Source organism: Penicillium nucicola (assembly GCF_028828085.1).
Source record: "Penicillium nucicola strain IBT 29836 chromosome Unknown utg000010l, whole genome shotgun sequence".
Taxonomy (NCBI): domain Eukaryota; kingdom Fungi; phylum Ascomycota; class Eurotiomycetes; order Eurotiales; family Aspergillaceae; genus Penicillium; species Penicillium nucicola.
The window spans coordinates 5,062,081-5,088,126 of record NW_026643134.1 but is presented as its reverse complement, the minus strand read 5'-3'; the positions used below and the strand labels follow the sequence as shown (position 1 = coordinate 5,088,126).

General features: G+C 51.1%; 9 protein-coding genes across 9 annotated transcripts; 2 read left to right on the top strand and 7 right to left on the bottom strand.

The window, feature by feature from the left end:
* Window positions 1-12: 12 nt before the first annotated feature.
* Window positions 13-1,409, bottom strand: N7511_010494 (SMP-30/gluconolactonase/LRE family protein; the record flags this gene model as incomplete). The annotated part of the gene is made up of 4 exons (XM_057132871.1): window positions 13-601; window positions 733-873; window positions 927-1,087; window positions 1,377-1,409. 4 exons carry the CDS (start codon window positions 1,407-1,409, stop codon window positions 13-15), a joined length of 924 nt encoding a protein of 307 aa, XP_056980859.1.
* A 1,541-nt stretch (window positions 1,410-2,950) lies between these two features.
* On the bottom strand, window positions 2,951-4,567 carry N7511_010493 (aldehyde dehydrogenase family protein; the record flags this gene model as incomplete). Its single annotated transcript, XM_057132870.1, has 3 exons — window positions 2,951-4,131; window positions 4,187-4,386; window positions 4,440-4,567. 3 exons carry the CDS (start codon window positions 4,565-4,567, stop codon window positions 2,951-2,953), a joined length of 1,509 nt encoding a protein of 502 aa, XP_056980858.1.
* A 1,137-nt stretch (window positions 4,568-5,704) lies between these two features.
* N7511_010492 (EVE domain-containing protein) lies at window positions 5,705-7,218 on the bottom strand (the record flags this gene model as incomplete). Its single annotated transcript, XM_057132869.1, has 6 exons — window positions 5,705-6,207; window positions 6,261-6,278; window positions 6,328-6,612; window positions 6,672-6,740; window positions 6,799-7,009; window positions 7,099-7,218. The coding sequence occupies 6 exons, from the start codon at window positions 7,216-7,218 to the stop codon at window positions 5,705-5,707; spliced, it is 1,206 nt and encodes a 401-aa protein (XP_056980857.1).
* Window positions 7,219-8,648: 1,430 nt separating this feature from the next.
* N7511_010491 (peroxiredoxin) lies at window positions 8,649-9,481 on the top strand (the record flags this gene model as incomplete). The annotated part of the gene is made up of 4 exons (XM_057132868.1): window positions 8,649-8,668; window positions 8,724-8,925; window positions 8,978-9,390; window positions 9,451-9,481. 4 exons carry the CDS (start codon window positions 8,649-8,651, stop codon window positions 9,479-9,481), a joined length of 666 nt encoding a protein of 221 aa, XP_056980856.1.
* A 906-nt stretch (window positions 9,482-10,387) lies between these two features.
* Window positions 10,388-13,069, top strand: N7511_010490 (putative regulatory protein Ral2; the record flags this gene model as incomplete). The annotated part of the gene is made up of 1 exon (XM_057132867.1): window positions 10,388-13,069. The coding sequence occupies one exon, from the start codon at window positions 10,388-10,390 to the stop codon at window positions 13,067-13,069; it is 2,682 nt and encodes an 893-aa protein (XP_056980855.1).
* Window positions 13,070-15,462: 2,393 nt separating this feature from the next.
* N7511_010489 (GPI anchored serine-threonine rich family protein) lies at window positions 15,463-16,273 on the bottom strand (the record flags this gene model as incomplete). The annotated part of the gene is made up of 2 exons (XM_057132866.1): window positions 15,463-16,137; window positions 16,178-16,273. The coding sequence occupies 2 exons, from the start codon at window positions 16,271-16,273 to the stop codon at window positions 15,463-15,465; spliced, it is 771 nt and encodes a 256-aa protein (XP_056980854.1).
* A 1,690-nt stretch (window positions 16,274-17,963) lies between these two features.
* Window positions 17,964-19,640, bottom strand: N7511_010488 (aldehyde dehydrogenase; the record flags this gene model as incomplete). Its single annotated transcript, XM_057132865.1, has 4 exons — window positions 17,964-18,108; window positions 18,202-18,644; window positions 18,701-19,094; window positions 19,189-19,640. The coding sequence occupies 4 exons, from the start codon at window positions 19,638-19,640 to the stop codon at window positions 17,964-17,966; spliced, it is 1,434 nt and encodes a 477-aa protein (XP_056980853.1).
* A 604-nt stretch (window positions 19,641-20,244) lies between these two features.
* On the bottom strand, window positions 20,245-21,278 carry N7511_010487 (protoglobin family protein; the record flags this gene model as incomplete). Its single annotated transcript, XM_057132864.1, has 3 exons — window positions 20,245-20,728; window positions 20,823-21,096; window positions 21,164-21,278. 3 exons carry the CDS (start codon window positions 21,276-21,278, stop codon window positions 20,245-20,247), a joined length of 873 nt encoding a protein of 290 aa, XP_056980852.1.
* Window positions 21,279-23,228: 1,950 nt separating this feature from the next.
* Window positions 23,229-25,534, bottom strand: N7511_010486 (putative hydrolase; the record flags this gene model as incomplete). The annotated part of the gene is made up of 8 exons (XM_057132863.1): window positions 23,229-23,529; window positions 23,585-23,715; window positions 23,766-23,906; window positions 23,965-24,180; window positions 24,233-24,639; window positions 24,692-24,876; window positions 24,928-25,144; window positions 25,198-25,534. The coding sequence occupies 8 exons, from the start codon at window positions 25,532-25,534 to the stop codon at window positions 23,229-23,231; spliced, it is 1,935 nt and encodes a 644-aa protein (XP_056980851.1).
* Window positions 25,535-26,046: the final 512 nt, after the last annotated feature.

The following is a 26,046-nucleotide window of genomic DNA, read 5'->3' as shown; positions in this document are numbered from 1 at the left end:
CAGATTTCGAATTCAGTTCTGAAACCGAAACTCGGTCTTGGGCTTGCCCCGGACCCCAACATCAACCCTGTAAAGTCGGCCCCCATACCGGACCGACTGGGGCAACTGATCGTCATCACGGTCATCCTTGGCAGTGGTGATGAACAACTCGGTGCCAACAAAAGTAGGACAGGTCACGTTGCGTGTCGGCAAGTCAATCTGCCCGATAATCTGACCAGCAGGATCAATGCGAAGCACGCATCCACCGCCGTACACGGCAGTCCAAATACAGCCCTCGACATCAATAGCGAAGCCATCAGGTTCCAGCGACGAGCCGATGTCAAAGTGGATGCGGCGATTGCTGATGGCGCCGGTGGTGGCGTCGAAATCAAAGGCAAAGATCTTGCCCGTCGGCGAGTCGGTCAGGTACATGGTGTCGTCTGCGGCATTCCAGCCGATGCCATTGGGAATCGTCACCGGTGCCAGCATACGGTGCAGACTGAGGTCCGGGTCCAGTCTGAATAGAACACCTTCAGCTTCCGGGTTCTTGATCTTCGGATCGTTCATGGCCCCTGCCCAGAACCGGCCGTGGCTGTCGACTGCGCCGTCATTGAAACGCATTCTATATAATTATTATTTTTTGCATTTAGCCTTTTGTTATTCCTTGAGGTTTTTTTTTTCTTTTTTTCTTTTTTTCAATCGGCGTTCATCGGGGAACAGAGCTGTTCTCCGGAGAGAGGGGGACAAGCTTACCTCTCCGCTTTCTTTCCCCCTTCCTCGTCGCCCCAGACCTCGTGAATATAGTCCAGTTCTCCAGTAGATTGGTTCAGCCGCGCGAATCCATATTTGGCCCCAACAATCAGCTGATTCGACCCACTGACATTGGCGGTCACGCTAGAATTGGGGATTGTCAGCCCAATTTCCACTCGGGAACGGTTGAAACCCACCCAACAGAAGCGGCGGTATCGATGACTCTCAGAGAGTCCGGACCTTTGGCTAGATCGAGGCGGTAAAGCTTTTGGTCCCAGATATCGATGAAACGAAACTCGTTGTTGGCTACATCGTGATAGGGGCCTTCAAGTAACGTTCCCGGGATATCGAGGTATGGCTGGGCAAGTTAGTGACATGTACATGAACAAATTCGAGAGTGTGTAATTTTTTGATTGGCGGATCATTAGATTTTTTTTTCTTCTTCCTTGTTCTTTTTGTTTCTTTTGCTTCTGTGAGAGGCTCGGCAGAAGAATCAAATGAATTTCACGTCTGACCGACATCCGACATCCGACGCAAAAGGTCGCATCGAATAGGATAGACGTAAAAAGGCATCAAACGACCGAATTAAAAAAAATAATTCAAAAAATCAAAAAAGAGAAAAGACGGCAAATTGCAGCAATACGGACCTCATTCACCGTCCATCTCTGAATTTCAGACATGACGCCGATCGGTGCCTGACGGACACCGCTACTTGAGAGAGGGGGGTTGGTAAAAAAGGTGAATCCTGACACAAAGTCAAATAGTGGCAGTACTGATGAACCCCGGAACCTTGAGCTTGAGCTTTGAATCAACACTGTACAGAGCAGAGCAGGGCGTCCGAGAGTCAAGAAACTGCGTGGCACGAATGGAGGGGAAGAAGGAAAGAGGAGGTGAGAGAGAATGCCAAGCCCCACCCGAGATGAACTCGTAGGACAAGATGCCCTGCAGTGTCGAGTGGCTGCAATGCGAATCATTGCAAAAGTTTATCACGACTTGCAGACACTCATGCTGGCACTGGTCAATGAAGTCTAGTTTGAACAACTCATCAATGTCTAGGTGGCTTGCACATGACCAACTCTGCATGCAGATGCACGAGATGAGCTGGCGCTTAGGGCTTGGGAGACCTGGAACCTGGATCGCTTCCTGCCTGACTCGACAATTGGGCCACAATGGTGTATCACCTTGTCCACAGCTGTCCTGCAATCGGCACACTGCAGCGCAGAGTACGGCCCTGGATGTTAAGATAGGAATCGGCGGTAGATCAAATTCCACCGATGAGTTCGAGACAAGAAACTCAGATCCAAAGTCCGATCCAAGAACCAGACCCAAGATTGACAAGAAGATAAACATTCGGAGAATCCACAAGAGCCATCATATTCAAACCTACAGCCCTAGTAACTTTTCCAACATCCCGTGTCCACAACTCAAATTCAAATCCAACTCTTGACCCGTGTTGTGTAGTGCCAGTGCCAGGTAATGCATGCATATGCAGTCATCGCATAAGTCGGTAATAGGTTGGGCATCAACTGCAGGAATTGCGTTCGGGTCCAGTGGACTGGAAATATGCAATGGGATGGGGATGGTGTGAGGCCAACACAAAACACGAAATCCTACGGCATCGATTCCAATTGGAAAATCGGGGCCGGGGGGTCGTCGCTTCGTCCTTCCCTGCATCCTCGACGTCCTGTGTCGTATACATGTACATGGAACTAGGCCTGGGAATGGGACTACGGTAGCACTAGAGCTAAGACTGGGACAGAGACTACTGTACATGCAGGCTGTGTGACGGGGCCTGATCTACATGGTCTATACATGGATGCTGCTGGTGAGTGTCTTACTGTCTGGATAAGTGTCTCCATAACAGAGAGTTTGAAATGTTACTCCTTTTTTCCGTTTTTCCTTTTTTGCGGGGGATCCTCAGGTCGTGTTTGTGGAGCTGATGTGGGTATCTCATTTTACGGAACGAGAGCGAGATTATGGCATTGTGATTGTCGATCTGGAGGATCTGTAGGTCAGAAAGGGGAAATGACAAAGGGGAACTCTCTGGGGATCTGCATATAACGTCATGTCATGTCATGCGTGCAAAAACAGTGGAAAGCGAAAAAGCGAAAAGTGTATATAGAGTAGACAAAGTTTGTTAGATTGGTCATTAGACATAACGGCTGAGCCTGAATACATGAAAATAGATGATTGGGTTTTCTTTTCCCTCGTGGTGAGACATTTACAGCTTGGTGCCCATGTTGACGTGGACAGCCTTGACCTGGGAGTACGCGTCCAGGCCGGCCTCGCCAAGCTCGCGACCGATACCACTCTGCTTGACTCCTCCGAAGGGCACGCGGAAGTCGCTATCGTTGCTGCTGTTGATCCAGACCATGCCGGCCTCGATGTCAGAGGCGACGCGGTGTGCGCGCTCAATGTCGCGAGTGAAGAGAGCAGCACCCAGTCCGTAGGTGGTGTCATTAGCACGGGTGACGGCCTCTTCCTCGGTAGTGAAGCTGGCAATGGCAACGAAGGGGCCAAAGACCTCCTCGCGGTAGATGCGCATGTTGTCCTTGACGTTGGTGAAGATAGTGGGCTCAATGAAGAATCCACGGCCATCGCCTACGTTCTTGTAGGGCACACCACCGGAAGCCAGAGTCGCGCCCTCGGATTTACCGGCCTCGATATATGAAAGGACACGGTCATACTGGGCCTTGGTGACCTGAGGACCCTGGAAGGTGTCGTCGGAGAAGGGGTCGCCGACCTTGCTGGTGGTCTTGACAACCTCCTTGAAGAGAGAAACAAACTTATCGTACACGGACTCGTGGACAAGGATACGCGAAGTGGCAGTGCAAACCTGGCCCTGGTTGTACATGATACCAATGTGAGCCCACTTGGCAGCCTGCTCGAGGTCGGCATCCTCGAACACGACCAGGGGTGACTTGCCACCGGTCTCGAGAGTGACATTCTTGAGGGTGCCGGCGGCCATCTTCATGATCTCCCGGCCGGTCAAGGTAGAGCCAGTAAAGGCAACCTTGTCGACATTGGGGTGGTTTACCAATGCGCCACCAGCAACACGGCCATGGCCGTTGACAATGTTAATGACACCAGGGGGGAAACCGGCCTCCTTGATCAGGGTAGCCAAGTACAAAATGCTGAGCGGGGTCTGCTCGGCGGGCTTCAAGACAATGGTGTTACCGCACGCAAGGGCAGGACCAAGCTTCCATGCAGCCATAGCGAGAGGGAAGTTCCAGGGAATAATCTGGCCAACCACACCAATGGGCTGGCGCAGAGTGTATGCAAACTTGGCAGGGGTGGTGCTAATGGTCTGGCCGTAGACCTTGTCGGCCCAGCCAGCGTAATAACGGAGAGTGTTGGTAACCTCACCGAGATCATCGTTCAGAGAGACTTGATAGGGCTTGCCTGAATGGGTGGTCAGTATCATCCGCACACGCACACACCTCAGTGAGCTACTTACCGTTATCCCAGGTCTCAATGGTAGCCAGGGTCTCCTTGTGCTGCTCAATCAGATCGGCAAGCTTGATCAACAAAGCACCACGATCAGTAGCAGGCAACAGCTTCCAGGAAGGATCCTTGAGAGCCTTCCGGGCAGCCTTGACAGCAATATCAACGTCTTCCTCGCCAGCGGCATACACTGACGTAATCTCCGTCTCGTCGCTATAAGTCCAGTCAGTTGAAGATCAATACCTCAAGACACCTGTCCTACATACGAAGGATTCACAGTGGCGAACTTCTCGCCCGACTTGGCAGCCACAAATTCGTTGTTGATGAACAGACCAATGGGCTGGGTGTAGCTGTGCCCATTAGGGGCAGTCAACTGCACGGAGACGTTCGACATGGCGAAGGGGGAGCTATGGAATTGACGAACACTGAAGAGAGGAGATCGAGATAGACGGTGCAGGTGCCGAGAGAACAAATTGGCAAACATGGAGAGGATGAAGAAGCTACATAAACCTTGGGAGGTAATGCTGATTCCCCCACCTGATAACGATAAGAATCCACATCGCATACACTTTCTTCTTCCAGTCCCTGTTTGTTGTGTTTGTATGCAATTTGCACTGCGATTGGTTCGTCGATCCGACTTCGGCGTTCCCCTCTGTTCTCCAGCTTATCAACCCAAGAACGCCCGAGGTTCGACATCTTGAACTGACCCTGGAAAAAAGTCTCCGCCCTACGGTCAATATCACCCCGACGCATCCGATGCCTGTCCCAGTAAGTCAAACTCTACTGCCTATTTTCCAAAATTCCGATTCTCCGATACCCCTGGCACATCGCCATCGAGGCAATCGAGTATAAACTTAGATCCCGGGTGTGACAGACAGGATCCGCGGCTCCTTACAGTGCGCCTGCATCAATATGCAGGGATCGACGACATAATTTACTCAATGTGGGACATGACAGCTCGAGTCCACGGAACGAATAACGGCTGCTGGAATTGGAAATAATTGGCTACGCAGTGGAACCGCTTCACATGACTCTGGCTAACTTGTGGATGTAAATGGGGGACAGATCGGGCTTCTGAGTGTTGTGTCACATTACTCAGTCATGGATTGGATGGTCTCCGGGCTGTCATGTGCTAAGCACAGTATGCTGGATCGAAGGTGACAGATCGGAATGGAATATCATCGTAAATATCGTCACTGGTGTTTTACTTTCGGAAGTGCACACTGTCTTGGCTCAGATAGATACTATTTTTGGCCATGTGCTTGGTTGTCGTTGAGCGGAGCTCGGCAACCTCGCAATATGAAGGTAACCAGCCAAGTTCATAGCCATAGACGTTCCTACAGACCGACACTGAAGCTCAGCCTAGATATCTCCCCTACAACGCAGACCTCGTGCTGAATATCACATGTTCAATTCGCTAGTGCAGATAATGCAGATAACCCATATTCACCGGCAACGCCATTGATAGAGACAACGAAAGATTGTACAGACGAAATAGCCCGTACTTCGCTTGCATATGTAGATTAATTCCTCATATCTTCTTCTTCTCCTCCTGGGGTTCCACCTTGGTAAGCACCTCCTCAGGCTCCACCTTGGTAAATTCCTCCAAGGGCTTCTCACCCGCCAGTTCCAGGATATATTGCCACTGGGCCGGGGTTACAGAGGAAATGCTGAGGCGAGACTGCTTGAGCATTTGCATGTTTTCCAATGGCTTTCCGGGTTGGGCGTGCGCCTTCAGTTCTGCGAGGGTGACCTGCTTGCCGAGCTTGCGGCGGTATTCGACATGTACAACGACCCATTTTGGGTCCTCGGGCTTGGATTTCTTGTCATAGTAGGGGTGTGCGGTATCGAAGGCGGACTCTGTGGAAGATAATGGGTTAGGGGTGAGATCATGCGGGGTGGAATCGGGGTGCGAACTATCAACGGAAGATTCCTGGACAATCTCCATCACTCCGACCACGCCGGGAGTCTTGCAGTTTGAATGGTAGAAAAATGCGTAGTCTCCTTTCTTCATCTCCTGCATGGATTTTCGTGCTATATCATGGTGAGCATGACTGAGAGGAATGTCTGTTAATCGATTAACCTACCAACATGGTTGCGCACTCCTGGTCTTTGGTTAGCCTGTTTGATATATCAGTAGTAGAGTCAACATACCATCCCAGGCTTCTGGCACGGTTGCAGCAGCCAAGTCATCAATGGAAAACTTGACATCAACGCCCTTCTCCATGCGTGACTCAGGCTCTGCCTTCATAAGCCAGAAAGAGCGGTTAGTATCGGAGACTTTGTTGTTGATTACTGGTGCTGCCTTTGCCTCGGGCGCGTCAGTTGCCTTTGGGGACTTAGAAGCTGGAGGCTCGTCATTTGGCAAAGGGTTCTTTCGTGGGCGTCCACGACCATCCTTCTTCTTGATTTCCGTGGTTGTTGCAGGTGTTTCAGCAGCTAAGACGCATTTATAGTTAGCAAGAGTCTCCGGTTCTATCGTCGCATCAATTCCATACCAGGTTCCTTACGAGGTCTTCCACGGCCATCTTTCTTCTTGATCTCCGGTGTGGCAACTGTCACAGAGACTAAAAACGCAGAGAAAATAAGCCAAATTTCCTGAAAATAATAGTGCTGCATACATACCGGTGTCCTTGCGAGGACGTCCACGACCTCTCTTAGGGACCAAAGGCGTAGCAGGTTCAGTCTCAGGCTCAGATTGCACAGCAATCTTACGAGGACGACCACGGCCACGCTTGGGCCCATCAGAAGCAGGAGGCTTGGGGGTCTCGCCCTCGGGGTATTTGCGAGGACGGCCACGACCTCTCTTCTCACCAGTCTGGGGAGTAACATCGACCTATCTGCAAGGTCAGCCCTGCGTGAGTGGGGTCGTGGAGTATCAACCACGGAACGGGTACGATCAGCCCCTGTATCATGCGCTCTTACCGGAGGGGCCGCCGGGGCAGACGCCGGAGTGGCAGCTACAGAATTGCGCATTCTTTTCGCCGGGGTTGCGATACTTTCAGTTGCGCTTGACGCCGCGACGGACTTGCGCTTTGGAGGCATGATGGTGGCTGAGGTGCGGCGACGATAGAAAGATGCGAAATGGGATAAAAGTATGGGAAGGGGTACGAATACTCGGGAGATCTGTGCACCAGGTAAAATTGAGTTACGCACGCTGCCTTGAGCCCTGGAAATGAGGACCAGCGCCAGGATGACTGGCGTGAAGCTTTGTTTGCACTGAGACCAACTCGACGCGGTTGTGGGTCTGTGACACACGTGATCGGTCGATCATATCAAGAAGGACAACTGAGGAGTTTCCAGTAGATTTTCTTGCACACACTGCCTAGATGTCAATGTAATGTTGGTCTACTGTTATTATTTCAGCTCCAGTCACACCATGAATAAATACAGTTTGAAACGAACACATGCTTTTTTAGTTGAGTTCTTCAACACAGCCCGAAAGCAAGTTGTGTATCGCTTTCTGATAAGTATGACTTGGCAGGGTTGAGGTACTTATTTCAACGCGACTGCATTTTCTTCATTCCATAATCCATATTGCGAATCAATTGTGGATGGGCGAGTCAAGCCATATTTTTCCAACACATCGACTTTATAGACTCGAGTCTTATGTATGAATCCGTTATATCGAGGCTGAGGCCATCCGTTAGGAAGCATTAAGTTAAAATTTTCGGTGGGCAGAGGACCAAGCACAGGACCCATTAAGCTTATTACTATCTCGAACTCGCCAGACAAACAAGGGGACAGTCAGTGGCCTACGCCATGTCTGTTGGATAACTGTTACATCAGCAAAGATACTCCCCTAACACCCCGACTGATCGAGAAACCAATGAAACTTCTACTTATTGTGAAGCAACCCGTCTCCGAAGGGAAGTGGCAGCGGATGCAGCTCAACCGACGCATCTAGATACCCGCCCCACCGAGTGGGTCACAGCTTCAAGTCCGCCAGGGTCAGGTCCATGTGCAGTCAAGCCAAAATTCAGTTCGGTTTGGGTGTGATAAGCGATCTGCCGCAGTGATGCCTAATGCAGTATTCACCATGCCGACATAGGATTGCGTCACTCCTTTGAGTCTCCACTGGGGGAAGTCAAACGGATCATCTCGAGTCAGAAATTGTGAGTTAACGTAAGTCTTCTGAATTATGTATCCCAAAAGTGAACTCCAAGGTGGTCTAGAATAGCAGCATACATGACTATAGCCTCCCGTGCAACAGGAGATGGGGAAATATCTGGGGATAGAATTGTATAGAAGTTTAGCACTAAACAGCCCACGTTGCGTCAGGCCAATCGCGGGGTTTCTGCCAGGGCGGTGAGCTAATCACGCCATCGTATGGGGAGGGCAACAGCCGGATGAGGTAAGACGATCGGAGGGGGAGGGGAATACATCGGGCGAGAGCTGCGAGGTCTATATGAACCTGGCGTTTCCTCCTTTTCTTTGTTTCTCTCAAGTTAACTCAATTGACTATCACTATCACAATGGCTGAACGCGCTGCTCCGTATGTTCATCGATGGCTCCCATAGCTCTTGGGTCCTTAACTAACTCTCTATTAGCCTCCGTCTGGGCTCTACTGCCCCTGACTTCACTGCTGATTCCTCCAACGGCCCTATCAGCTTCCACGAGTTCATTGGTGACAAGTGGACCATCCTCTTCTCCCACCCCGATGACTTCACCCCCATCTGTACCACTGAGCTCGGTGCTTTCGCCAAGCTCGAGCCCGAGTTCACTGCTCGTGGTGTCAAGCTCATTGGTCTGGTGAGTAGCATCATCTGGTAATTCCAGACGAACCAGGCTAATGATTCTCTAGAGTGCCAACGGCACCGAGTCCCACCACGCCTGGATCAAGGACATCGATGAGATCTCCGGCTCCAGCCTCAAGTTCCCCATCATCTCCGACCCCGAGCGCAAGGTCGCCTACCTCTACGACATGGTCGACTTCCAGGACACCACCAACGTCGACTCCAAGGGTTTGGCCCTGACCATCCGCTCCGTCTTCATCATCGACCCCGCCAAGAAGATCCGTCTGATCATGACCTACCCCGCCTCCACTGGCCGTAACACCGCCGAGGTTCTCCGTGTCATTGATGCTCTCCAGCGCACTGAGAAGCACGGTGTTACCTGCCCCATCAACTGGCTCCCCGGTGATGACAACGTTCTCCCTCCTCCCATGAAGACTGAGGATGCCAAGGCCAAGTTCGGTGAAGTCCGTGAGGTTAAGCCGTAAGTTCGTCCATTGCATGCATGGTTCTGGCAAAACAAAAACAGACTAACGTGTTCTAGTTACCTCCGCTTCGTCAACATCAAGGAGTAAATGTGTCATGACGTGATATGAAAGACTTAAAACAGATACTGGGATAGTCGAGGGCTAAAGCCCTTTTTGATACCAATGTGATATGAATTCGGCACTATCTGCCATTGATTAGCATATTAAAATCCTGAATGTTCGTAAAACTCCCATGCATAGAGTCCAGAGATATTCTATCACAGGGAAGCTATAGAGCTCGATATGAGTAACCCGACAGCGATTTCACCTCGGATCCCGTCTCATGATCTGCCTGCTGGCGTCATCTTCCCCATAGAGGACGTGCAGAGCACACCGTTTGAGAATCATCCAAATTGTTTCTAGTGGTTTCGGATCTAACTTAAATCCCCGTGTATACTGTGTTTTGGGCACATGGCCCCACACGATACGTATAAAGTTCAAGAATAAATTTTAAGCAAGGGTTTAAAACTCTGACTGCAGAAGAATGGATTAGTCCCACTATGTGCCCAAGTGTGCAAGGGTTGAGGTAAATACAAAGTGTGTGTGGTACCCCAAACCCATCTAGGAAAGGTTGAGACCGCCTTTTTTTGTGCCGGGTCAACTTCGACAGTCTGACACCTCCAATACTCTCCCACCGGAGATTCACCTTGCAGCCCGCTCTCTCCCATTTCACCACATCGTTCTTCTCCTTGCCAAGCTTGGCGTCCGCAGAATTGCGGCGTCGACGCGGGGAAGCCACTCCCTTTTTTCCAGCTCCCCCACAGACAAGGCAACCCTTCGACGACACCTACTATCAGCGCCGACGGAAATATTCGCCGGCTTACACACCACTGCATAAGAGAATTTGTCTCATGCGCGAAATCTGACCTCGAAACGGTGGTCTCAAAAAAGGGAAAAGGGGTTGCAATCGCCAACGGCTGCTAGAGATAAGTGGGGACAGGAAAATCGCCCATCATGATGTCGCGAAGTCAGTCTAGTTTGGGGTACATGGATTCAGGACGAGACGAGCCTTCGGCAGCGGGCGGATCTCCGTCGCTGAACCAGTCGGCGTCGTCTGGTCCTATCAACCTCTCCGGACTGGTGTGCAATGTGCGACGAACGACCGGCAAGGAGCCCCATCCCCTTGTGGGCGCGACCACAACTATTTTAGGCGATAAGCTATACGTATTCGGAGGCCGGATCCTCTCGCGCAGTCGCCCACAGTTGACCTCGGACCTTTACGAGTTGGATTTGATTCGGCGCCATTGGACGAAAGTCGAGCCCGCTGGTGATGTGCCGCCACCGCGGTACTTCCACAGTGTTTGCGCTCTGGGAGATAACAAGTTGGTATGCTATGGCGGAATGTCGCCTGCGCCTAGTTCGCCAAAGGATTCAGAGAACCACGGGGCGGAATCGCAGGCGCAGTCCGAAGTGGTGGTCATGTCGGATATTCATATTTTTGACGTGCCATCTCGAGCTTGGACTCGTGTCGCTGCTCATGAATCTCCTCAGGGTCGCTATGCGCACTGTGCTACGATACTTCCATCTAGTGCGTGCTTCACATCTGCTAGTGCGCCGCTATCTGCCATCCATCACAACCCGGAGTCCTCCACCCACCAAGGCTCTCTTGGTGTTGACATCGATGGATTCGGTGGTGCGGAGATGGTTGTTGTTGGTGGTCAGGACAGTTCAAATCATTACATTGAACAGATTAGTGTGTTCAACCTGCGCAGTCTCAAGTGGACCAACACAAGCCCCCTGGGCCGGAGCTGCGGTGCCTATCGCAGTGTCGTGGCTCCTTTAGTTGGAATGGATGTATCTGAGATTGGCTCATCTTCTCCAGATCGTGATCTACATGAGCCTATTGAGCAGACAGAGTCACCTGGTTGCCCTATGCTTATCTACTCCAACTACAATTTCCTGGATGTCAAGCTGGAGCTGCAGGTGCGCCTGCCGGACGGGCGCCTTGTTGAACGGCCGATGCAGAGCCAGGCATCCCCGCCGGGACTACGTTTCCCGAACGGTGGCATTATTAACGGCCATTTTGTTGTTAGCGGTACATACTTGACCTCGTCCAAGCAGGAATATGCACTCTGGGCTCTTGACCTGAAAACATTAACCTGGGGACGCATTGATGCCGGTGGGTCCGTATTTGGTCATGGAAGCTGGAATCGAGGAGTACTTTGGCCTCGTCGCAACTCTTTTGTAATCCTCGGTCATCGAAAGCGAAGTCTTGTTGACGATTACAATCACCGACGTATCAATTTCTCGCATGTCTGTCTAGTTGAGTTGGAGGCATTTGGACTCTACAACAACCCATGCCGCACTTCTCCTACCTCGGGGTATAAGTCGTATAGCTCGGCCTCTGTCCCGGCTTCTTTGCAGAAGAAGCTGGTTCGGTTGACTTCCGGTGGACGGCCATTGTCCGCTGCATCAGATGAGCTAGGCAAGCTTGCACAATCTCTGCCAGAGATGGCCGACATGGAACTGCAGGCGGTGGGAGGAGAGCGCATCTCTGTCAACTCTCGTGTGTTGACTCGACGATGGGGACCCTATTTCATTCAACTCCTACGTGAGTCATCAGATGGGGGCATTGCAGATTCTGCAACCTTCCGTCCAGCCATGGCTCACCCAAGTCGGAATTCGAGTATTACTATCACACCTTCAGTGGGTCATAATAGCAATTACTCCGATGCCACTACTCTTGTGAACCCTTCGGTGCCATCAAAGTCCTTGCTTGAGAACCTGGAAGCTCCTTCTGCACACACACTTGCTCCCACCTCCAGACCGCGTGTGCTTTACCTACCTCATACTATCTTGACCCTTCAAGTCCTCGTTCAATATCTCTACACTGCAGCTCTTCCCCCTGCAGGCTCCTCGTTGTGCACGCCGCAAATCCTCTGTTCTCTTCTCCAACTCGCACGTCCGTACCAAATTGATGGGCTTCTCGAAGCCACCGTCGAACGACTACACCAAGTCCTGGACGGGCGCAATGCCGCCGCCGTCTTCAATGCAGCAGCCATGGCCGCTGGTGGAGGCCGCGGAACAGGATTTAACAGCGGACCCGGAGGCACTTTAGAGGCCCTCAACGGCGCCAACACCAACGGCGGCCGAAACGGCAGCGTACCGACAATCGGCGAACACAGCAGCTCCCACCAGAGCGGCCTGGCGTCAGATTCATCTGACACAGAAAACGGCGCCATCTCCGCCTCAGCCGCCAGCAGCACAGGCGACCTGACCAACTTCGCGCGTGGCCTCCCATCCCTCCGCATCGACACAAATGTCTCTCAGCACTCTCGCCAGCGCAGCTCCCAACGCGAAGACTCCATGAGCAGCGCAAGCACAGCAACATCTGCCTCCAGCGCTAGTCACTCCGACTCTGAATTCATCAGCGGCGACGAAGGACGCTCCCAATCGCGCTCCACCCACCACCGCCGCGGCACGGACGCTGAGCTCCGCCGTCCCCAGCGCGAAATCTGGACAGGCGATCTGAGCAGCGTGATCGGTCTGCAGAAGCGCGGTCTTCGCGGTCTCATGGAGGGTCGTCGGATGCGCGAGCGAAGCGCCAAACCGCCCAGCGGAGGCAGTGGGTCGACTTCTGTTCCGCCTTCTTCTGGATCTGATCATCAGATGCCCCTCCAGGGTGTTGCCAGCTGATATTGTATACTCCCCTTCACTATGAACATACACTCCACGGCATGTGATGCCTTCCTCCCCTTATCATTCCTGTCGCCCGCCTCCCCTTGTATCTTCCCGCATGTTTTCTTGTATGATCTTCCAGATACCAGACCGTGTTTTGGACTGTATGCATTTCTTTCTTTCTTTTGCTTTTCGCACCAGCTGGCTGGCAAGGTGGGAAGGATAAGAGAGGGGTTCATGAAAATGGGATGATGCATGTGGGGTGTTGTGTTGTGCCTCTCATCTGTTTTTCTTCTCTTCTTCTTCTGTTTATGTTTTTGGCTTGATCATCTTCTAGCCCATGGTTATATACCGAGACTCCAACCTGGAGTTCTGCGATGAATGCTATACAATTCAATAGACCTGTTTATTTTCTGTTAAGTCTAGATTTGAACATCGATATAAACATGGAGGAGATATGATGATGTCGATTCTTGGGTACGGTATTTACCACAGCATATCCATTCTATTAAAGTACATGCATATTCGCTCGTAGAGCCAAAATAATAGTCACAATGAACGGAAAGAAAAGAAAAGAAAAGAAAAGAACGCAGTTCAGTCTTTCTTTTCCGGAGGAACAAGACGCTTGGCAGTTTTATTACCATAGACTAGAAGAATCCCAGGTTAGCAGCACACCCGAGAGCAGACAGAGACAGAGAAATAGCACATACTGCGCTCATAAAGAATCCAAGAAGTATACATCACAATGGGCAATCCCACAATTGCCCCAGTCCACCTACGGAAGAACAGTCAGTCAAATGCCCTCCAATAACCAAACCACCGCAAAAGAATGAAAATAATACAATCAACAGAAAAAGACATCTCATAAACCATCCGTTAAGAAGACATTCAAGGATAAACATTACCTCCGCGCCGCAGCCTTATACTCCTTCGTCTGCCGGATATCCTGATCCCCCTTCCTAGTCCGCGGCGGAGGTCGGACCGGGCGAGCAGGTCTGGAACTGGGATCTACCGATGCAGCCGGGTCTACAGAGCGCCATTTTTGTTGTGGGTTGGGGGCGGACATTGTTTGTACCTGGGTAGAAGTGGAGAATTGATAGGATTGGGTTGTGTTTCTTTCTGGTTGGTTGGGTTGGAGGTTTTGGTGAGGAAGATTTGGATGTTGGGGCCTCAGGTTGCAGGGTTTCCTTTTTCGGTAAGAGGGTTTGGAGGCTCGTCTGGTTTGGTTTGGGGGTTGGATTGCTTGGGTTTGGTGTTGGGATTGATCTTTTATTTGGGATTCATTGGATGTATGTTACAGTATGTTCTGCACTCGGGACTTGATTTTCTGCTTCTTGGGGGTGTTGGGTCTGATCTTTGGGATGGTTTTTTTACCTTCTACTCGTACTTCGCGTACGACTAATTCCATGACTGTTACGAATGGAATCGGGTTGGTTTTGACTCTTGTTTTACTGTACTCTCCTGATCCTAGTCCTTAATTCTGCATACTGTACATTCTTCCCCCCTCCCCATGTCATTACCAACATCTCACGCCCAAGACATCAACATCCAGAGCATACTATACAAGTCAGGGGCTCCGCGATGTAACCAGGGGCTCACTAGGAATACCAAGACCACGCGCGAAAAGCGAGTCAGTCTAGCAAGGTATTCAATGGAATCCTCATATTTTGTTAGTGTAATATCCACCGTAACAACCCTGGAAGTCGCAGGGGTCAGGTTCCCGCTTGCGTGATCGCTGAGTACTTTGTCTGAGATGACTCTGATCCCCCTGAATGGCTTCCAGGGCTAGACTGTTCCTTTGAGTAAATATCCGGGGACAGTCTGACCATGGCGTTATTGGCGCCGGTGGCGCAGGGGAGGTGAGATTTCGTGTTCAAAGGTGTATTCTGTCGAGGTGGAACAATGTTCGTACGGTAAGATGGTTACATTCGATGATGGATGTCCTGTATGATTGAAAGGCACGTCGCATCCCTCGTGTGGCAGGTGGACAGGGACGATCGGCAAGGGGGTGTTGTGGTGACATCATTAGCGCAATGGGAGGAATCTTAATGGGATGAACGATATCTGGTCAGTGGATAAGTTATTGAATAACGTTAGATGACATAATTACAGAAGACTGCCATGTCCATATCTACAGACGCTACCAAGAACGAGACATAAAGGCATGAACTTCACATTACACAGCATAGCAGAAGCGCACGCAGGAGGCAATGTAACAAAGAAAAAAAGTCAAGACATGGTATGAACGAGCCAGATATCAGTGAAATCACCAGATATCTGAATCAAAAAATCGGTAAGATTAAGCCTCGTAAACAACAGACATTATTCGAGAGGGCTTCAAAGAAAGAGAAAAAAGAGGTATCACAGGTCAAGCCCAACTCTCCGCTATTAACATTCCAAGGCGATTTCGCTTAGAGGGCGAAAGCAGCGAGGACACCGGCAAAGACGGCGCCGAAGCTGATGGCGTTACGGCCGGCACCGTTGAAGACGGGCGAAGAGGCCGAGGGGGAGGCCGAAGCAGTGCCGGAGGGGATAGCAGCGACGGAAGTAGCGGAGGCGCGAGCAGAGGAGATCCAGGGGATGCTGGAGGGGGAGCCGACGGGGGCAACAGTGGAGGTCTGGGCAGCACCGGTGGACTCGGTCTCGGGGCAGATGGTGGTGGTGATCTCGGTGCTGGAGATGATGGTGGAGAAGGCGGGGGTAGCGGTGGTGGCCGGGGCCGAGGTGGTCTCAGTCTCAGGGCAGATGGTGGTGCTCTCAGTGGTCTCAACGGTGACAGCAGCGGCGCCGGTGGCAGTGGTGGTGGTAGCGCTGATCACGACGGAGGACTGGGAAGCACCACCGGCGGCGGCACCGAGGCCGAACTGGGTGGAGTACTGGTACTGGCCGGTGCCCTCGACGGTGAGGAGGAGACCATAGTGGGTGGTGTCGACCTCAAGGTCGGTGCTGGGGGTCCAGGTGAAGGAGCCGCTGTTGGGGATAGAGTCGGCGAGGGTCTGGATGGGCTGAACGTTGGTGGAGGGGCCACGGAGGAGGACCAGAGAGACGGGGCCAGTGGTGGTAGGGTCCCACTTGATGGTGTAGGCCTTGCCCTCAGGAACGATCTCGTTCAAGCCAGGGGGAGACAATGGCGTTGCCAGAGGGAGACTGGGTGTAGTCGGGAGTGGTCAAAGCCGACGCAGCGACGGCGAAAGCAGAGACGATGGTGGCGGTGAAACGCATGTTGAGCAAAGAATGACTGTGGTGGGAATACTAAAAAAGAATGACTATCGTAAAATACGAAGGAGTTGGATGAAGAAGAGAAGAAGAGCAGCCTGGGAGGCGACTTTCATTTCTATGTCGGATTCTCAGCACGGCCCCCAAAGGTCCAAGTGGGGGGCTTCCAAGCGAAATCACTTTGTTTACTTTTCTTGTTTTTTTCCTCTGTTTTACTTACTGCTTGTTTACTTGGTTTATAGCGATGATTGGGGGATATTTTGAGGCTCGTGATGGCTAACTGACATGTCTGATACTGGTCTAACATTCGATCCTCATTGCTCTACATCAGACTGCAGACCACTCCCACGAGGTATCATACAGTACTGTATAGAAGGCGATGCATTAGCGTGAAATCAACACGACCGCTGATTGGTGGACCTGACGATTTTAATTTTCTGTGAACGGGCAGACCCTTGAATCGAGAGAATGTCCGAAGATTCAAAAATACCAGTAAGATTAGCAGGATCGCAGCGAAACAGGACTCTGGAATCTAATGGGAGAGGCTCTACAATGTATGACAGTCATGGTATGGTCGAGATCCTCTCATTCTGCCCTGAATACTGAATAGACTAAGGTTTGACCCGTGGACTTGGCACTCTCACCCGAACTCAGGTCCATGGATTGGTCTCACCTATTTCCAGTAACGCCACTTTCGGTGCTTCCATTCCCTCATTCCCTCTCGGTCTAATTTTAATTTCCCCCAAATACCGTATGGTACCTGCAGCGCCTTCCATGCAGGTACAATACCATGTGTCTCTGGCCACGGGGCAACAAAATGAAAAAAAAAGAAAACCTCCCTTGCTACACAGTACATAATGCACAGCAGATTTCGATGTTCACTGATATTCGTGACGATCAGAGCCACCCCCACACACCGTCTATTGTCCTAACGTCTCAACTGTAACCCCTCTGCCGATCCCACTGGTTCGTGATAGGATCAACCGTTGATAGTCAGGGGGCGAAGTTTACCCGACTTTCTTTCAAGTGTACAGCGTATGGTCACGGCATGGCCGACCGTCGGGTGTATCATACCTGTACAGCTGATTCCGTAAAGTGACCAAGTCAAATAGGAGTCCGAAGTGGGCTGTGTTTATTGGGTTAATCTAAGACACGCGAGATTAGTCTCGGACTGGGAAATAGGGCTTGGGGTATTAGGCATATTACTTGTTCCTGGGATAGTGGGCCTGCGCCCCGTATATAGTCTTCGGATATTTTGCCTCAAGGGCCTGCTCCAAGCTAGCTAGACGGTTTACCTGTATAATTATAGATATCCTTTCTCAACGTTACTGACTTCCGGTGTGTGGTGTAGAAAGAAAGGCCGACAAGACAAATCACATCATGGACACGAGACGGACACCCTCCGAGCCCACCAGGGTACAGTACGAGAATGCAGTATGATGACTGTACAGAAACCGAGGGATCATTCAATTCGTTGCTTTCACATAGTAACTTTCGGGTCTGCCGCCTGCGTCTCTAGCGACAGACCAAAATCAGGGGTCTGAACGAGACGAGGCTCCGCGATTGGTGAGTATGCGGCTCAGCCCAACGCCTCAAAGCCCGAAAGATCCTGGTAGACCCATTCTATCTGGGTCTGGGGGCCAAAATGCATCCTCCAAAATCTGGGTCTACGATAGGTCTAGATCTGGACCGGGCTCTATTCATGCCAGGTTACAGACTTGCTTTGAAGGAACTCCTCAAAGCCCGCTACGCCTCCGAAGCGACCAAAGCCACTGCTCTTCCATCCACCGTGGGGCAGGACTGATTCGTCGTGAACGGTCATGGAGTTGATGTGGACGGCGCTAGGAACCATTAGTATCGTGTTCAAGCGGCTCCGGGTTACCCGTGGATCGGATATGGATTTGTAAGGAGTATAATGGGATGGATTTACTTACCCCGAGTCGATTTCCTTAGCCACCCGCAATCCGCGGAACAGGTTCTGTGTGTAGACCGCTGCGGTGAGGCCGTATTCTGTGTCATTGGCCAGTGCGATCGCGTCTTCTTCGGTGTCGACCACAATGAGTGACACGGTCGGACCGAACGACTCGGTCGCGTAGATGTCCATCTCCTTGGTCACGTTGTCGACAATGATCGGGCGCATGGCGGCGTCGGTCGACTCGGTGGCATCGCCGTTGCCAAACAGGAGGGTCGCACCGCGCGACACAGCGTCGCCGACGAGCTTCTTGTTCTTGGCTGCAGCGGCAGAGTTGACCAACACGGGGACAGGCGCTTCCTTACCGAACAGCTTCTCGGCTGTGGCAGCGAGCTTTTGGCGGAATTCGTCGGCGATGGAGCGCTGGACAACGATGCGCTCGGTCGACATACAAATTTGTCCGGACTGTATTGGTCAGTGACGTGATTCCTGGTCTCTGGGTTTCATGGATTGTAGCGTACGTGCAAGAAGGAACCAATGGCGCAGTTCATGGCGGCCTTGTCGAGGTCCGCGTCGTCCAAAACGACCGCCGACGCCTTGCCACCCAGCTCGAGCAGCACAGGCTTGATGTACTTGCCCGCAGTGGAAGCAATGATGGAGCCGACATTGGTGCTACCGGTGAAATTGACCTTGCGGACGGCAGGGTGGCTGATCAAGGCGTTGGTGACCGCCACAGCGTCAGAGGGCTGGTGGACGATGACATTCAGACATCCAGCGGGAAGCCCAGCTTGCCAGAAGACATCGCCAATAGCCCAGAAGCACTTGGGCGAGAGTTCGGAACCCTTGAGGACAACTGTGTTACCAGCGCCCAGGGGTTGGGCAACCGCACGGACACCAAGGATGAAAGGCGCATTCCTGTGCAGAAAAGGTTCTGAGTCAGCTTACATTCCGCAGGTTATATCTACTACCAAGCAATATATATGTTCAAGCATTGAATGTTGATACTCACCAAGGCGCAATTGACAGGATCACTCCATATGGCTCTTTGTACACGATAGAACCCTCACCCTCGCGGTTGACGTTAGGCACAATACCCTGGATGGAGGAGATACGGCCAGCAAAATCACGGATGAATTCAACACCCATGCCAAAAGTCACTTCACAGAAGGGACGGCCAGCACCGGTCTCTTCGCGCTGATACTGGATGAATTCCTCTTTGCGCGACTCCATGATCTCAGCGGCCTTCAGCAGGATCTCACGGCGCTCATTGTACTTGGTCTTCTTCCATGCGGGGAAAGCAGCCTGAGCAACGTCGACTGCGCGCTTTGCCTCCTCGGCAGAGATGCCCGCAGCGTAGCCGTTCAGCTCGCCGGTCGCAGGGGCGTAGACCTCGAACTTGGTATCCGTCTCGACAGACTCATTGTTGATGATAAGCGGGGTCACCGCCATTTGGTTAGACATTGTGCAAGATGGGAAATATGAGAAAAGATGACAGAAAGGTGAAGATGGAATGAAGGGGATCTATATAAGTTCCGATTGGAAATAAATGGCAGCCAATGCTTATGGAGGGGCTTCAATGATCGGCGATCTCAAAAAGGAGGATGGTGGGGATTATCAATGAGCGGCATAAGGTTTTCAGTCCGACGCAGTCTGCAACCTGGGGCCCGGGGTAGCTGCACAAACCCCAATTTTTTCTCGTAGACCGTGAGTTATCTCCGGCGCAATGGCGAGCCAAAGATATATCTCCGTGCCGGATATCCAACTCCAAATGCCGTTCATGTCGGGAGTTGTGTGGGGGGAAGAATCCGATTGGAAGCAAACACGGCAAACATAACAAACATCCCCAACCCGGACTCAGCTGACTAACCATGACTAACATTCGCGGACCCAGTTCCAAGGATGGATCCAACCATCGGAATCATTCCGCTTTACCTAGGTTATTGATCTCTGTGGGATAGGGGTAAGACAACATATTCACACATTCATTTTGCCTAATAAACAACCAGGTATTCCCGTCTAACTGTGTCCCCCAAACGCCAGTAAATGCTTTCCCAACCACTCTCTTTTAATTCGCCCATATCTTCGTCTCAGTCGACGAGGGCTTAGCCATATCCGCAAAAGGACAGACCGAAGTTTTTGAAGCGGACGCCGCTGCCGAGGCACTAGTCTTGATAGATGGGTCCGCACTATGTGTAGAAGGCGCCACTCCACTAGAAATACTAGACCGGTCGTCATCCACAGAGCTATTGGAGCTACTGCCAAGAATGCGCTTGTCACCAATGTAGCCCTCCTGATCATCGAAGCTCATCAAAGACATTTCATCCGCATACTCTTCTCCATCGCTGCAGTGGTACCGTGCAAAGAGGTCATTCTGAATCCAAAGGATCTTGTTGACGGCACGCACGAGGGCGATCTTCCGTCGGAGCGAAAGGTGTGGGTGTGACATCATGGCTTCAATCCAGATATCTTGAATATACCCCATGCAGGCACCAAGGTGAAGGTATTCAATGTTCAATGGGGATCGACGGACTTGACCGCTGTGCATCATGCTGTGCAGCAAACAACCACGTTAGTTTGGGATTCTTGCGGGGGATCTTGTTTCTGGCCTGCAATGGCTCCAGGGGACAGGCTTGGTTTACTTACCCGACCTTGTTCAGGTATCGCCAGAAATCCATGGTTGTGGGATCTTGACACAGACGGGTGAGGTACCACCGAAGGAACATCTTGCGTCGCTTGATCTGGGGTGCCTCCTCGTCGAGGTAGTCATCATCAGGCTCGGTCTCGTCGACTGTGTTTCGTGTGTGGAAGGCCCGTGATGTGATATCGAACTCGAGAAGTTTCTTATATACCAGGTTGACCACTGCTGGGATCAATTGCTTGATGTACTTTGTGCCGCTAATCAGTGCCTCGATATCAGCTGGGATAGTGTTAGTACTCTTTGTTCTGGGAGGAAACTGGAGGTGAGATGGATGATGAAGACTGACCCGGGCCAAAGTCGAGGAAGGCATGCAGGTACTTGATTCGCTCTTCCAAGTTTGTGTAGAGCAGCTTGCGGTCGACATGCTGTGGCTCGGGGGCCGATTTGAAACCGTACTCCATCGTATGATGTGGTCTTTGATAAGTTGATACAACCGGCAATTCAACGAACACCTGGGGTATGTTCGAGATCAAAGAGGGAGAGGGAGATATCAGAGATCTTGGTTGAAGGGAATATAAAACCGGGGTACCTCGTGGCAGGCTGGCGATTCGAGTATTTATATCTTGCCTGCACAATCCCCGTTAGATTACAGTATTCATCTGATCCTCCAGAAGGACCATAGCACAAGCCACGAAACTGCACATCGCATCCGATTCGGGATTTGGTGCAGGCGACCTCTGGATCAGGACGGTCTGTGGGCCACCTCTTAGAGAAGCCGTCACACCCGATCACACGAGGAGAGGAAAAAAAATCTCAGATCCTGAATGCATTGGGTATGGTCGAATCAGACCACACAAAGAAAGGGAGTTATTCTCCGACCTCGAAAGAAAACGTGTGGGCTGATCCCTGCAATCTCCTAGTTTGGAGCACTATGAAGCCAAAAGACAGGACCCACACTGTAGTGCTGTCATAGAACGGGCAAACTTGAAACAAGCGACTAGGATGTCCACATGGGAACGCGGAGGCCGATCTCTTGCTTCTAACAGGCTGTCAGTCCTTCTTCATGTGTCGGCATGCGCTTTGGTCGCGTTTTACATCGACGACATGGCTTCTTCCATGAGACCTGTCAGACCGTTAGCTGTCAACGGTCTGCCAGCGAAGCAGAATAAATTAAACATCACTTGCATGTGTCTCTGCGTTACCGGCTGTGCTTTAGCATCGTACTCCGCTGCGGTCCGGACGGTCTCGCGTAAGACCCGAGACTGAGTGGATTCCGTTCGGAGCCGACGGATTTGCGGGCTATTCAAGATATACGGTGTATACGATATACCTCAAAAGTAGACATGCATAAGGGTAAGCCCATCTCATCTGGGAATAGGTTCGAACTAAAACCGCACCCCCGAACATGTTCTATGGCAGCGCCAAGCAGGGATTCGATTTTTACGGAAGGTCCAAAAGTTCAAGGAACAAACCGTTTGCCAGAGTGGGCCTTCGGAACAGCATCGTATAACGTTTTGCAGCAGTGATTAATGTGATTAATCGGCCAACCAGAGCTAAAACGACAATGGCGCCGCGCTAAAGAGTGATAGTCTCACAAAATCAGGGAACACTTGCATCTGGAGCACGCTAGAAGACGGAGAACATGTCTACCGTCTATCCGCCAGATTCGAATCGCTCATCTGAAATGGGATCCGCTGCTTGTGAACATCGTGTGATGGCGTGGCCTGATACTAAATTCGGGTAAATTCCCCGGGCTAGTGGGGATTGCCTGATCAATGGGACTGTTCCGATTGAAAATATTACTCACATAGTCAGAGGCAGCGAGATTTTTTTCTTCTTCGGTGCAAAAGGGGTAAAAGGAGTGATGAAGATAAAGATGGGATCTTGGGTTTCCATATTGGGACAAGTTTGATAGATCATCACAAATTTCCTCTCTCGGTGATTTTTTTCCCTTTGTTTTCCTTGGTGCCTTGGAACCGGGTTCAACCTGAGACGCTTCTCAAACAGCCGCGCTAGACGATCACTGCCTCCTTAGTGGTCGAGCCGTGGCACTCTGGTCTAGACCAGAGGCTGATTGACTGTCTTCACGGCTTGCCGTGCCACGTCGTCAACGGCGTCCGTGGATAAGCCATGCCAAGCAATTTATTTGACTTGGGGGGAGATTTGACAGCGGGAAGTTTGATGTCCCGTCAGCCATTCAAGCCGTTTCAGCCATTGTTATTGCGCGAAGGTGAAGAAAATGACCTGTGCATCGCGGGGAATGTGACCTGGGAGCTTAATCTATTTAACCTTGGATACAGGTCGACTATTTGGTTTACGAGGCTTGAGTCTGTGTGCCTGTGTGTTTCAGAGACGAAGTCAATATGTATTTTGAACTCATCATATCCTTATCATTCCAGTTGATGCGGCCCCTACAGGGTTTTTGTGGTCGCATTGCTGCGAGCTGCAGCAGCGTCGTAAAGTGCCTTAATATCTGCTTGCCACTGTTTCTCGTCGGTTCGAGCCAGTCGTCGGTCATAGGTGATGAGGCCGTTGACCTCGCCCTCGACATCCGTAGTCTGGGTCCAGACTCCACCGCTGCACGAGAAGAGACGAATTTGATCTTCGAGCTCGCCAAGCAGGATGTGACTACGGTAGTTCCATGCCTCGATCGTAGTGTCAATTTCATAAGTTTGGTTGATGGTGTTAATGGCAGCCTGCTTATTCCAGAGACTATACGAGTTAGCATGTAACGTTCTAATCCAAATGAGGCAATCACAATACTTACTGCTCAATAGAGACATTATTTCCAATACCACCAAATTCACCCTGGAATCCAATTCGGCTAGGGTCAAAGGGACTCGAAGCGGTGGAGTAGAAAGGCGTGCCGCATTGCGGGTTTGCATAGTGATGATTGTCCTATATCCCAATCAGCCACGTGTGACCTGTTCGGTGACAAAGATACTTACGCTAAAGTCTCCGGCGCCGTGGTCGACCCAGCCAGTAGTCGAGTCAACGAGTCGAGTGGGGTCTAGCTGTCTGACCCGATCGGTCAATTCGAACTCAGGGTAGTAATCTGTGATCTGACCCCAGCCCTCGTTGTATACGACCTGCGAGACAATCCCTGTGAGCTCTAGCCCCTGCATAAAGAGGGGAAATTCAACTTACCCACGTGGCAATACTGGGGAAACTCTTGAGCTGGTTGACGAGGAGATCCAACTGCCGGGCGAATTCTGCCTGTTGCGTCGCGTCAGGGAGAATAGTGACTGATTGACAGTTTTGCTCCGTCTTGGATTGAAGTGGTCGCATTGATGGCATATCTTGGATGACAAGGAGTCCAATCTCATCACATGCTTGATAGAAGAGCTCGGGCTCGACTTTGATCTGTGAAAGTGTGAGTTAAAACCTGGAGAGAAGATCTGGCGGTATCACTTACATGCTTGCGGACCGCGTTGAAGCCTAGCTTCTTCAGCACTTGAAGATCATAGATCATTGCTTCGCGGGTTGGAGCCGTGTACAGTCCATCTGGCCAGTACCCCTGGTCCAAGGTACCAAACATGAAGATGAATTCACCATTCAACAGAGGTCGTTCAATACCGTCAACCTGGCCTCGGGAAATTGTGCGGAACCCTGTGTAGCTTTCTACTTGATCTTTGTCCAGTTTGACAGTCACATTGTACAGATTAGGTGAGTCGGGAGACCAGAGTTTGGGAGAGGACACGGTGAACTGGAAGGGCGTGTTGGTCGGACCATTGTGAGTGGCAAGGACCTTGCCATCCTTGTGAACAGTAACCTCTGCTTTAGCGGAAGCATCCTGTGCTGAGCTGTGCACAGTGATGTTGACTATTTATTGTCAATGTCGACGAAACCTTTTACGCCAAATTGGGATACTCACCTTGACCGTCCATATTGCCATCGATATCCAACTGCGTGATGTGGTTTGCAGGAGCAGCTTCAAGCCAAACAGTCTGCCAGATGCCGCTACATGGTGTATAAAAGATGTGACTTGGTCTAAGAGTCTGCTTTCCGATGGGAATCACATAGTCACCATCATCTGTGGGATCATGAACGAAGACAAGTCTGCAATTCGAGTCAGATGTATTGATCACTTTCTGTTCTAGTGAAACTCACAGTTCGTTTGCCTTGTCGAAGACCAGGTACTCTGTCACATCCAACTCAAAGCGGAAGTATCCACCACGGTGGAAGCCTGCCTGTTTACCATTGACGAAGACTGTTGCTTCATAGTCTACGGCACCAAAGCTAAGAAGCACCTTTTCACCCTTCCAGGAGGGAGATACCTCGAAAGAAGTCGAAAACCACGAGTATAAAGCGTAATCAGTTTGAATACCTGCGCACCTTATTAGAATGAAGCAATAACATGACTAACACCGAAAGACGCACCAGACAAACCACTTTCAAGACACGATGGAATCAACACATCTTGAGCGAGTTCCTGTCCGAACGGTGGACTTTGAACTGCATCTAGACCGGAAGCATTCTGATACTTCCACACGCCATTAAGATTCTTCCATTCTGAACGTTGCAACAACGGACGAGGATACTCAGGCCATGGCTCAGTGCCGACTTTATCTGTCCACGGCGTGGTCAGTGGAGGCTGCTTTAGGGCATAACCTGCACTGCGTGCCTTATTCACATGTTGTTTGCTACCCTCACTACCAGGAAGGGCCAGGCCAAAGGCCACCAGTGACGAAAACACAATACCCCTGACCAAATGCATGCTTACCAGAGATGCGAAGATCAACAGGAGTGCAGGCACAGAATAAACAAAAGACCGAAGATCTTCGGAATAGAAGGGTCACATTCCCAGCATTATTGGGCCTATGCCAGAGTTTAAATACATAGGACCTGCACACGCGGGATTGCCAGATGGCACCATGTTTCCCTGCATACGAAGATGAAAGAGGAAATTGGCCCTCAGACCCCTGTATTCGATGTGGCATCGTCAATGGTACATGTACATGTACTGTATCAGCATGCTCAGTTGGCATTGATGTCTCCACAAGGGCCGATCAACCCCGCAGGGAGTAGCCCAAGCATTCCGAGTCGAGACAGCAGAGAACTCAGAACGTAGTTGAGGCCTAATGCCGGAGTGCAGGGAGGATCGGTGTCTACTTGGCGTGGTTGGCAGTTATGCAGATGCCAAGAGTTGAAGGGATGGCCATGATGTCGACCTACATATATTGAGCTCACAGCCCATGAAATCCGAAACGGCACATAACAATCAATAAT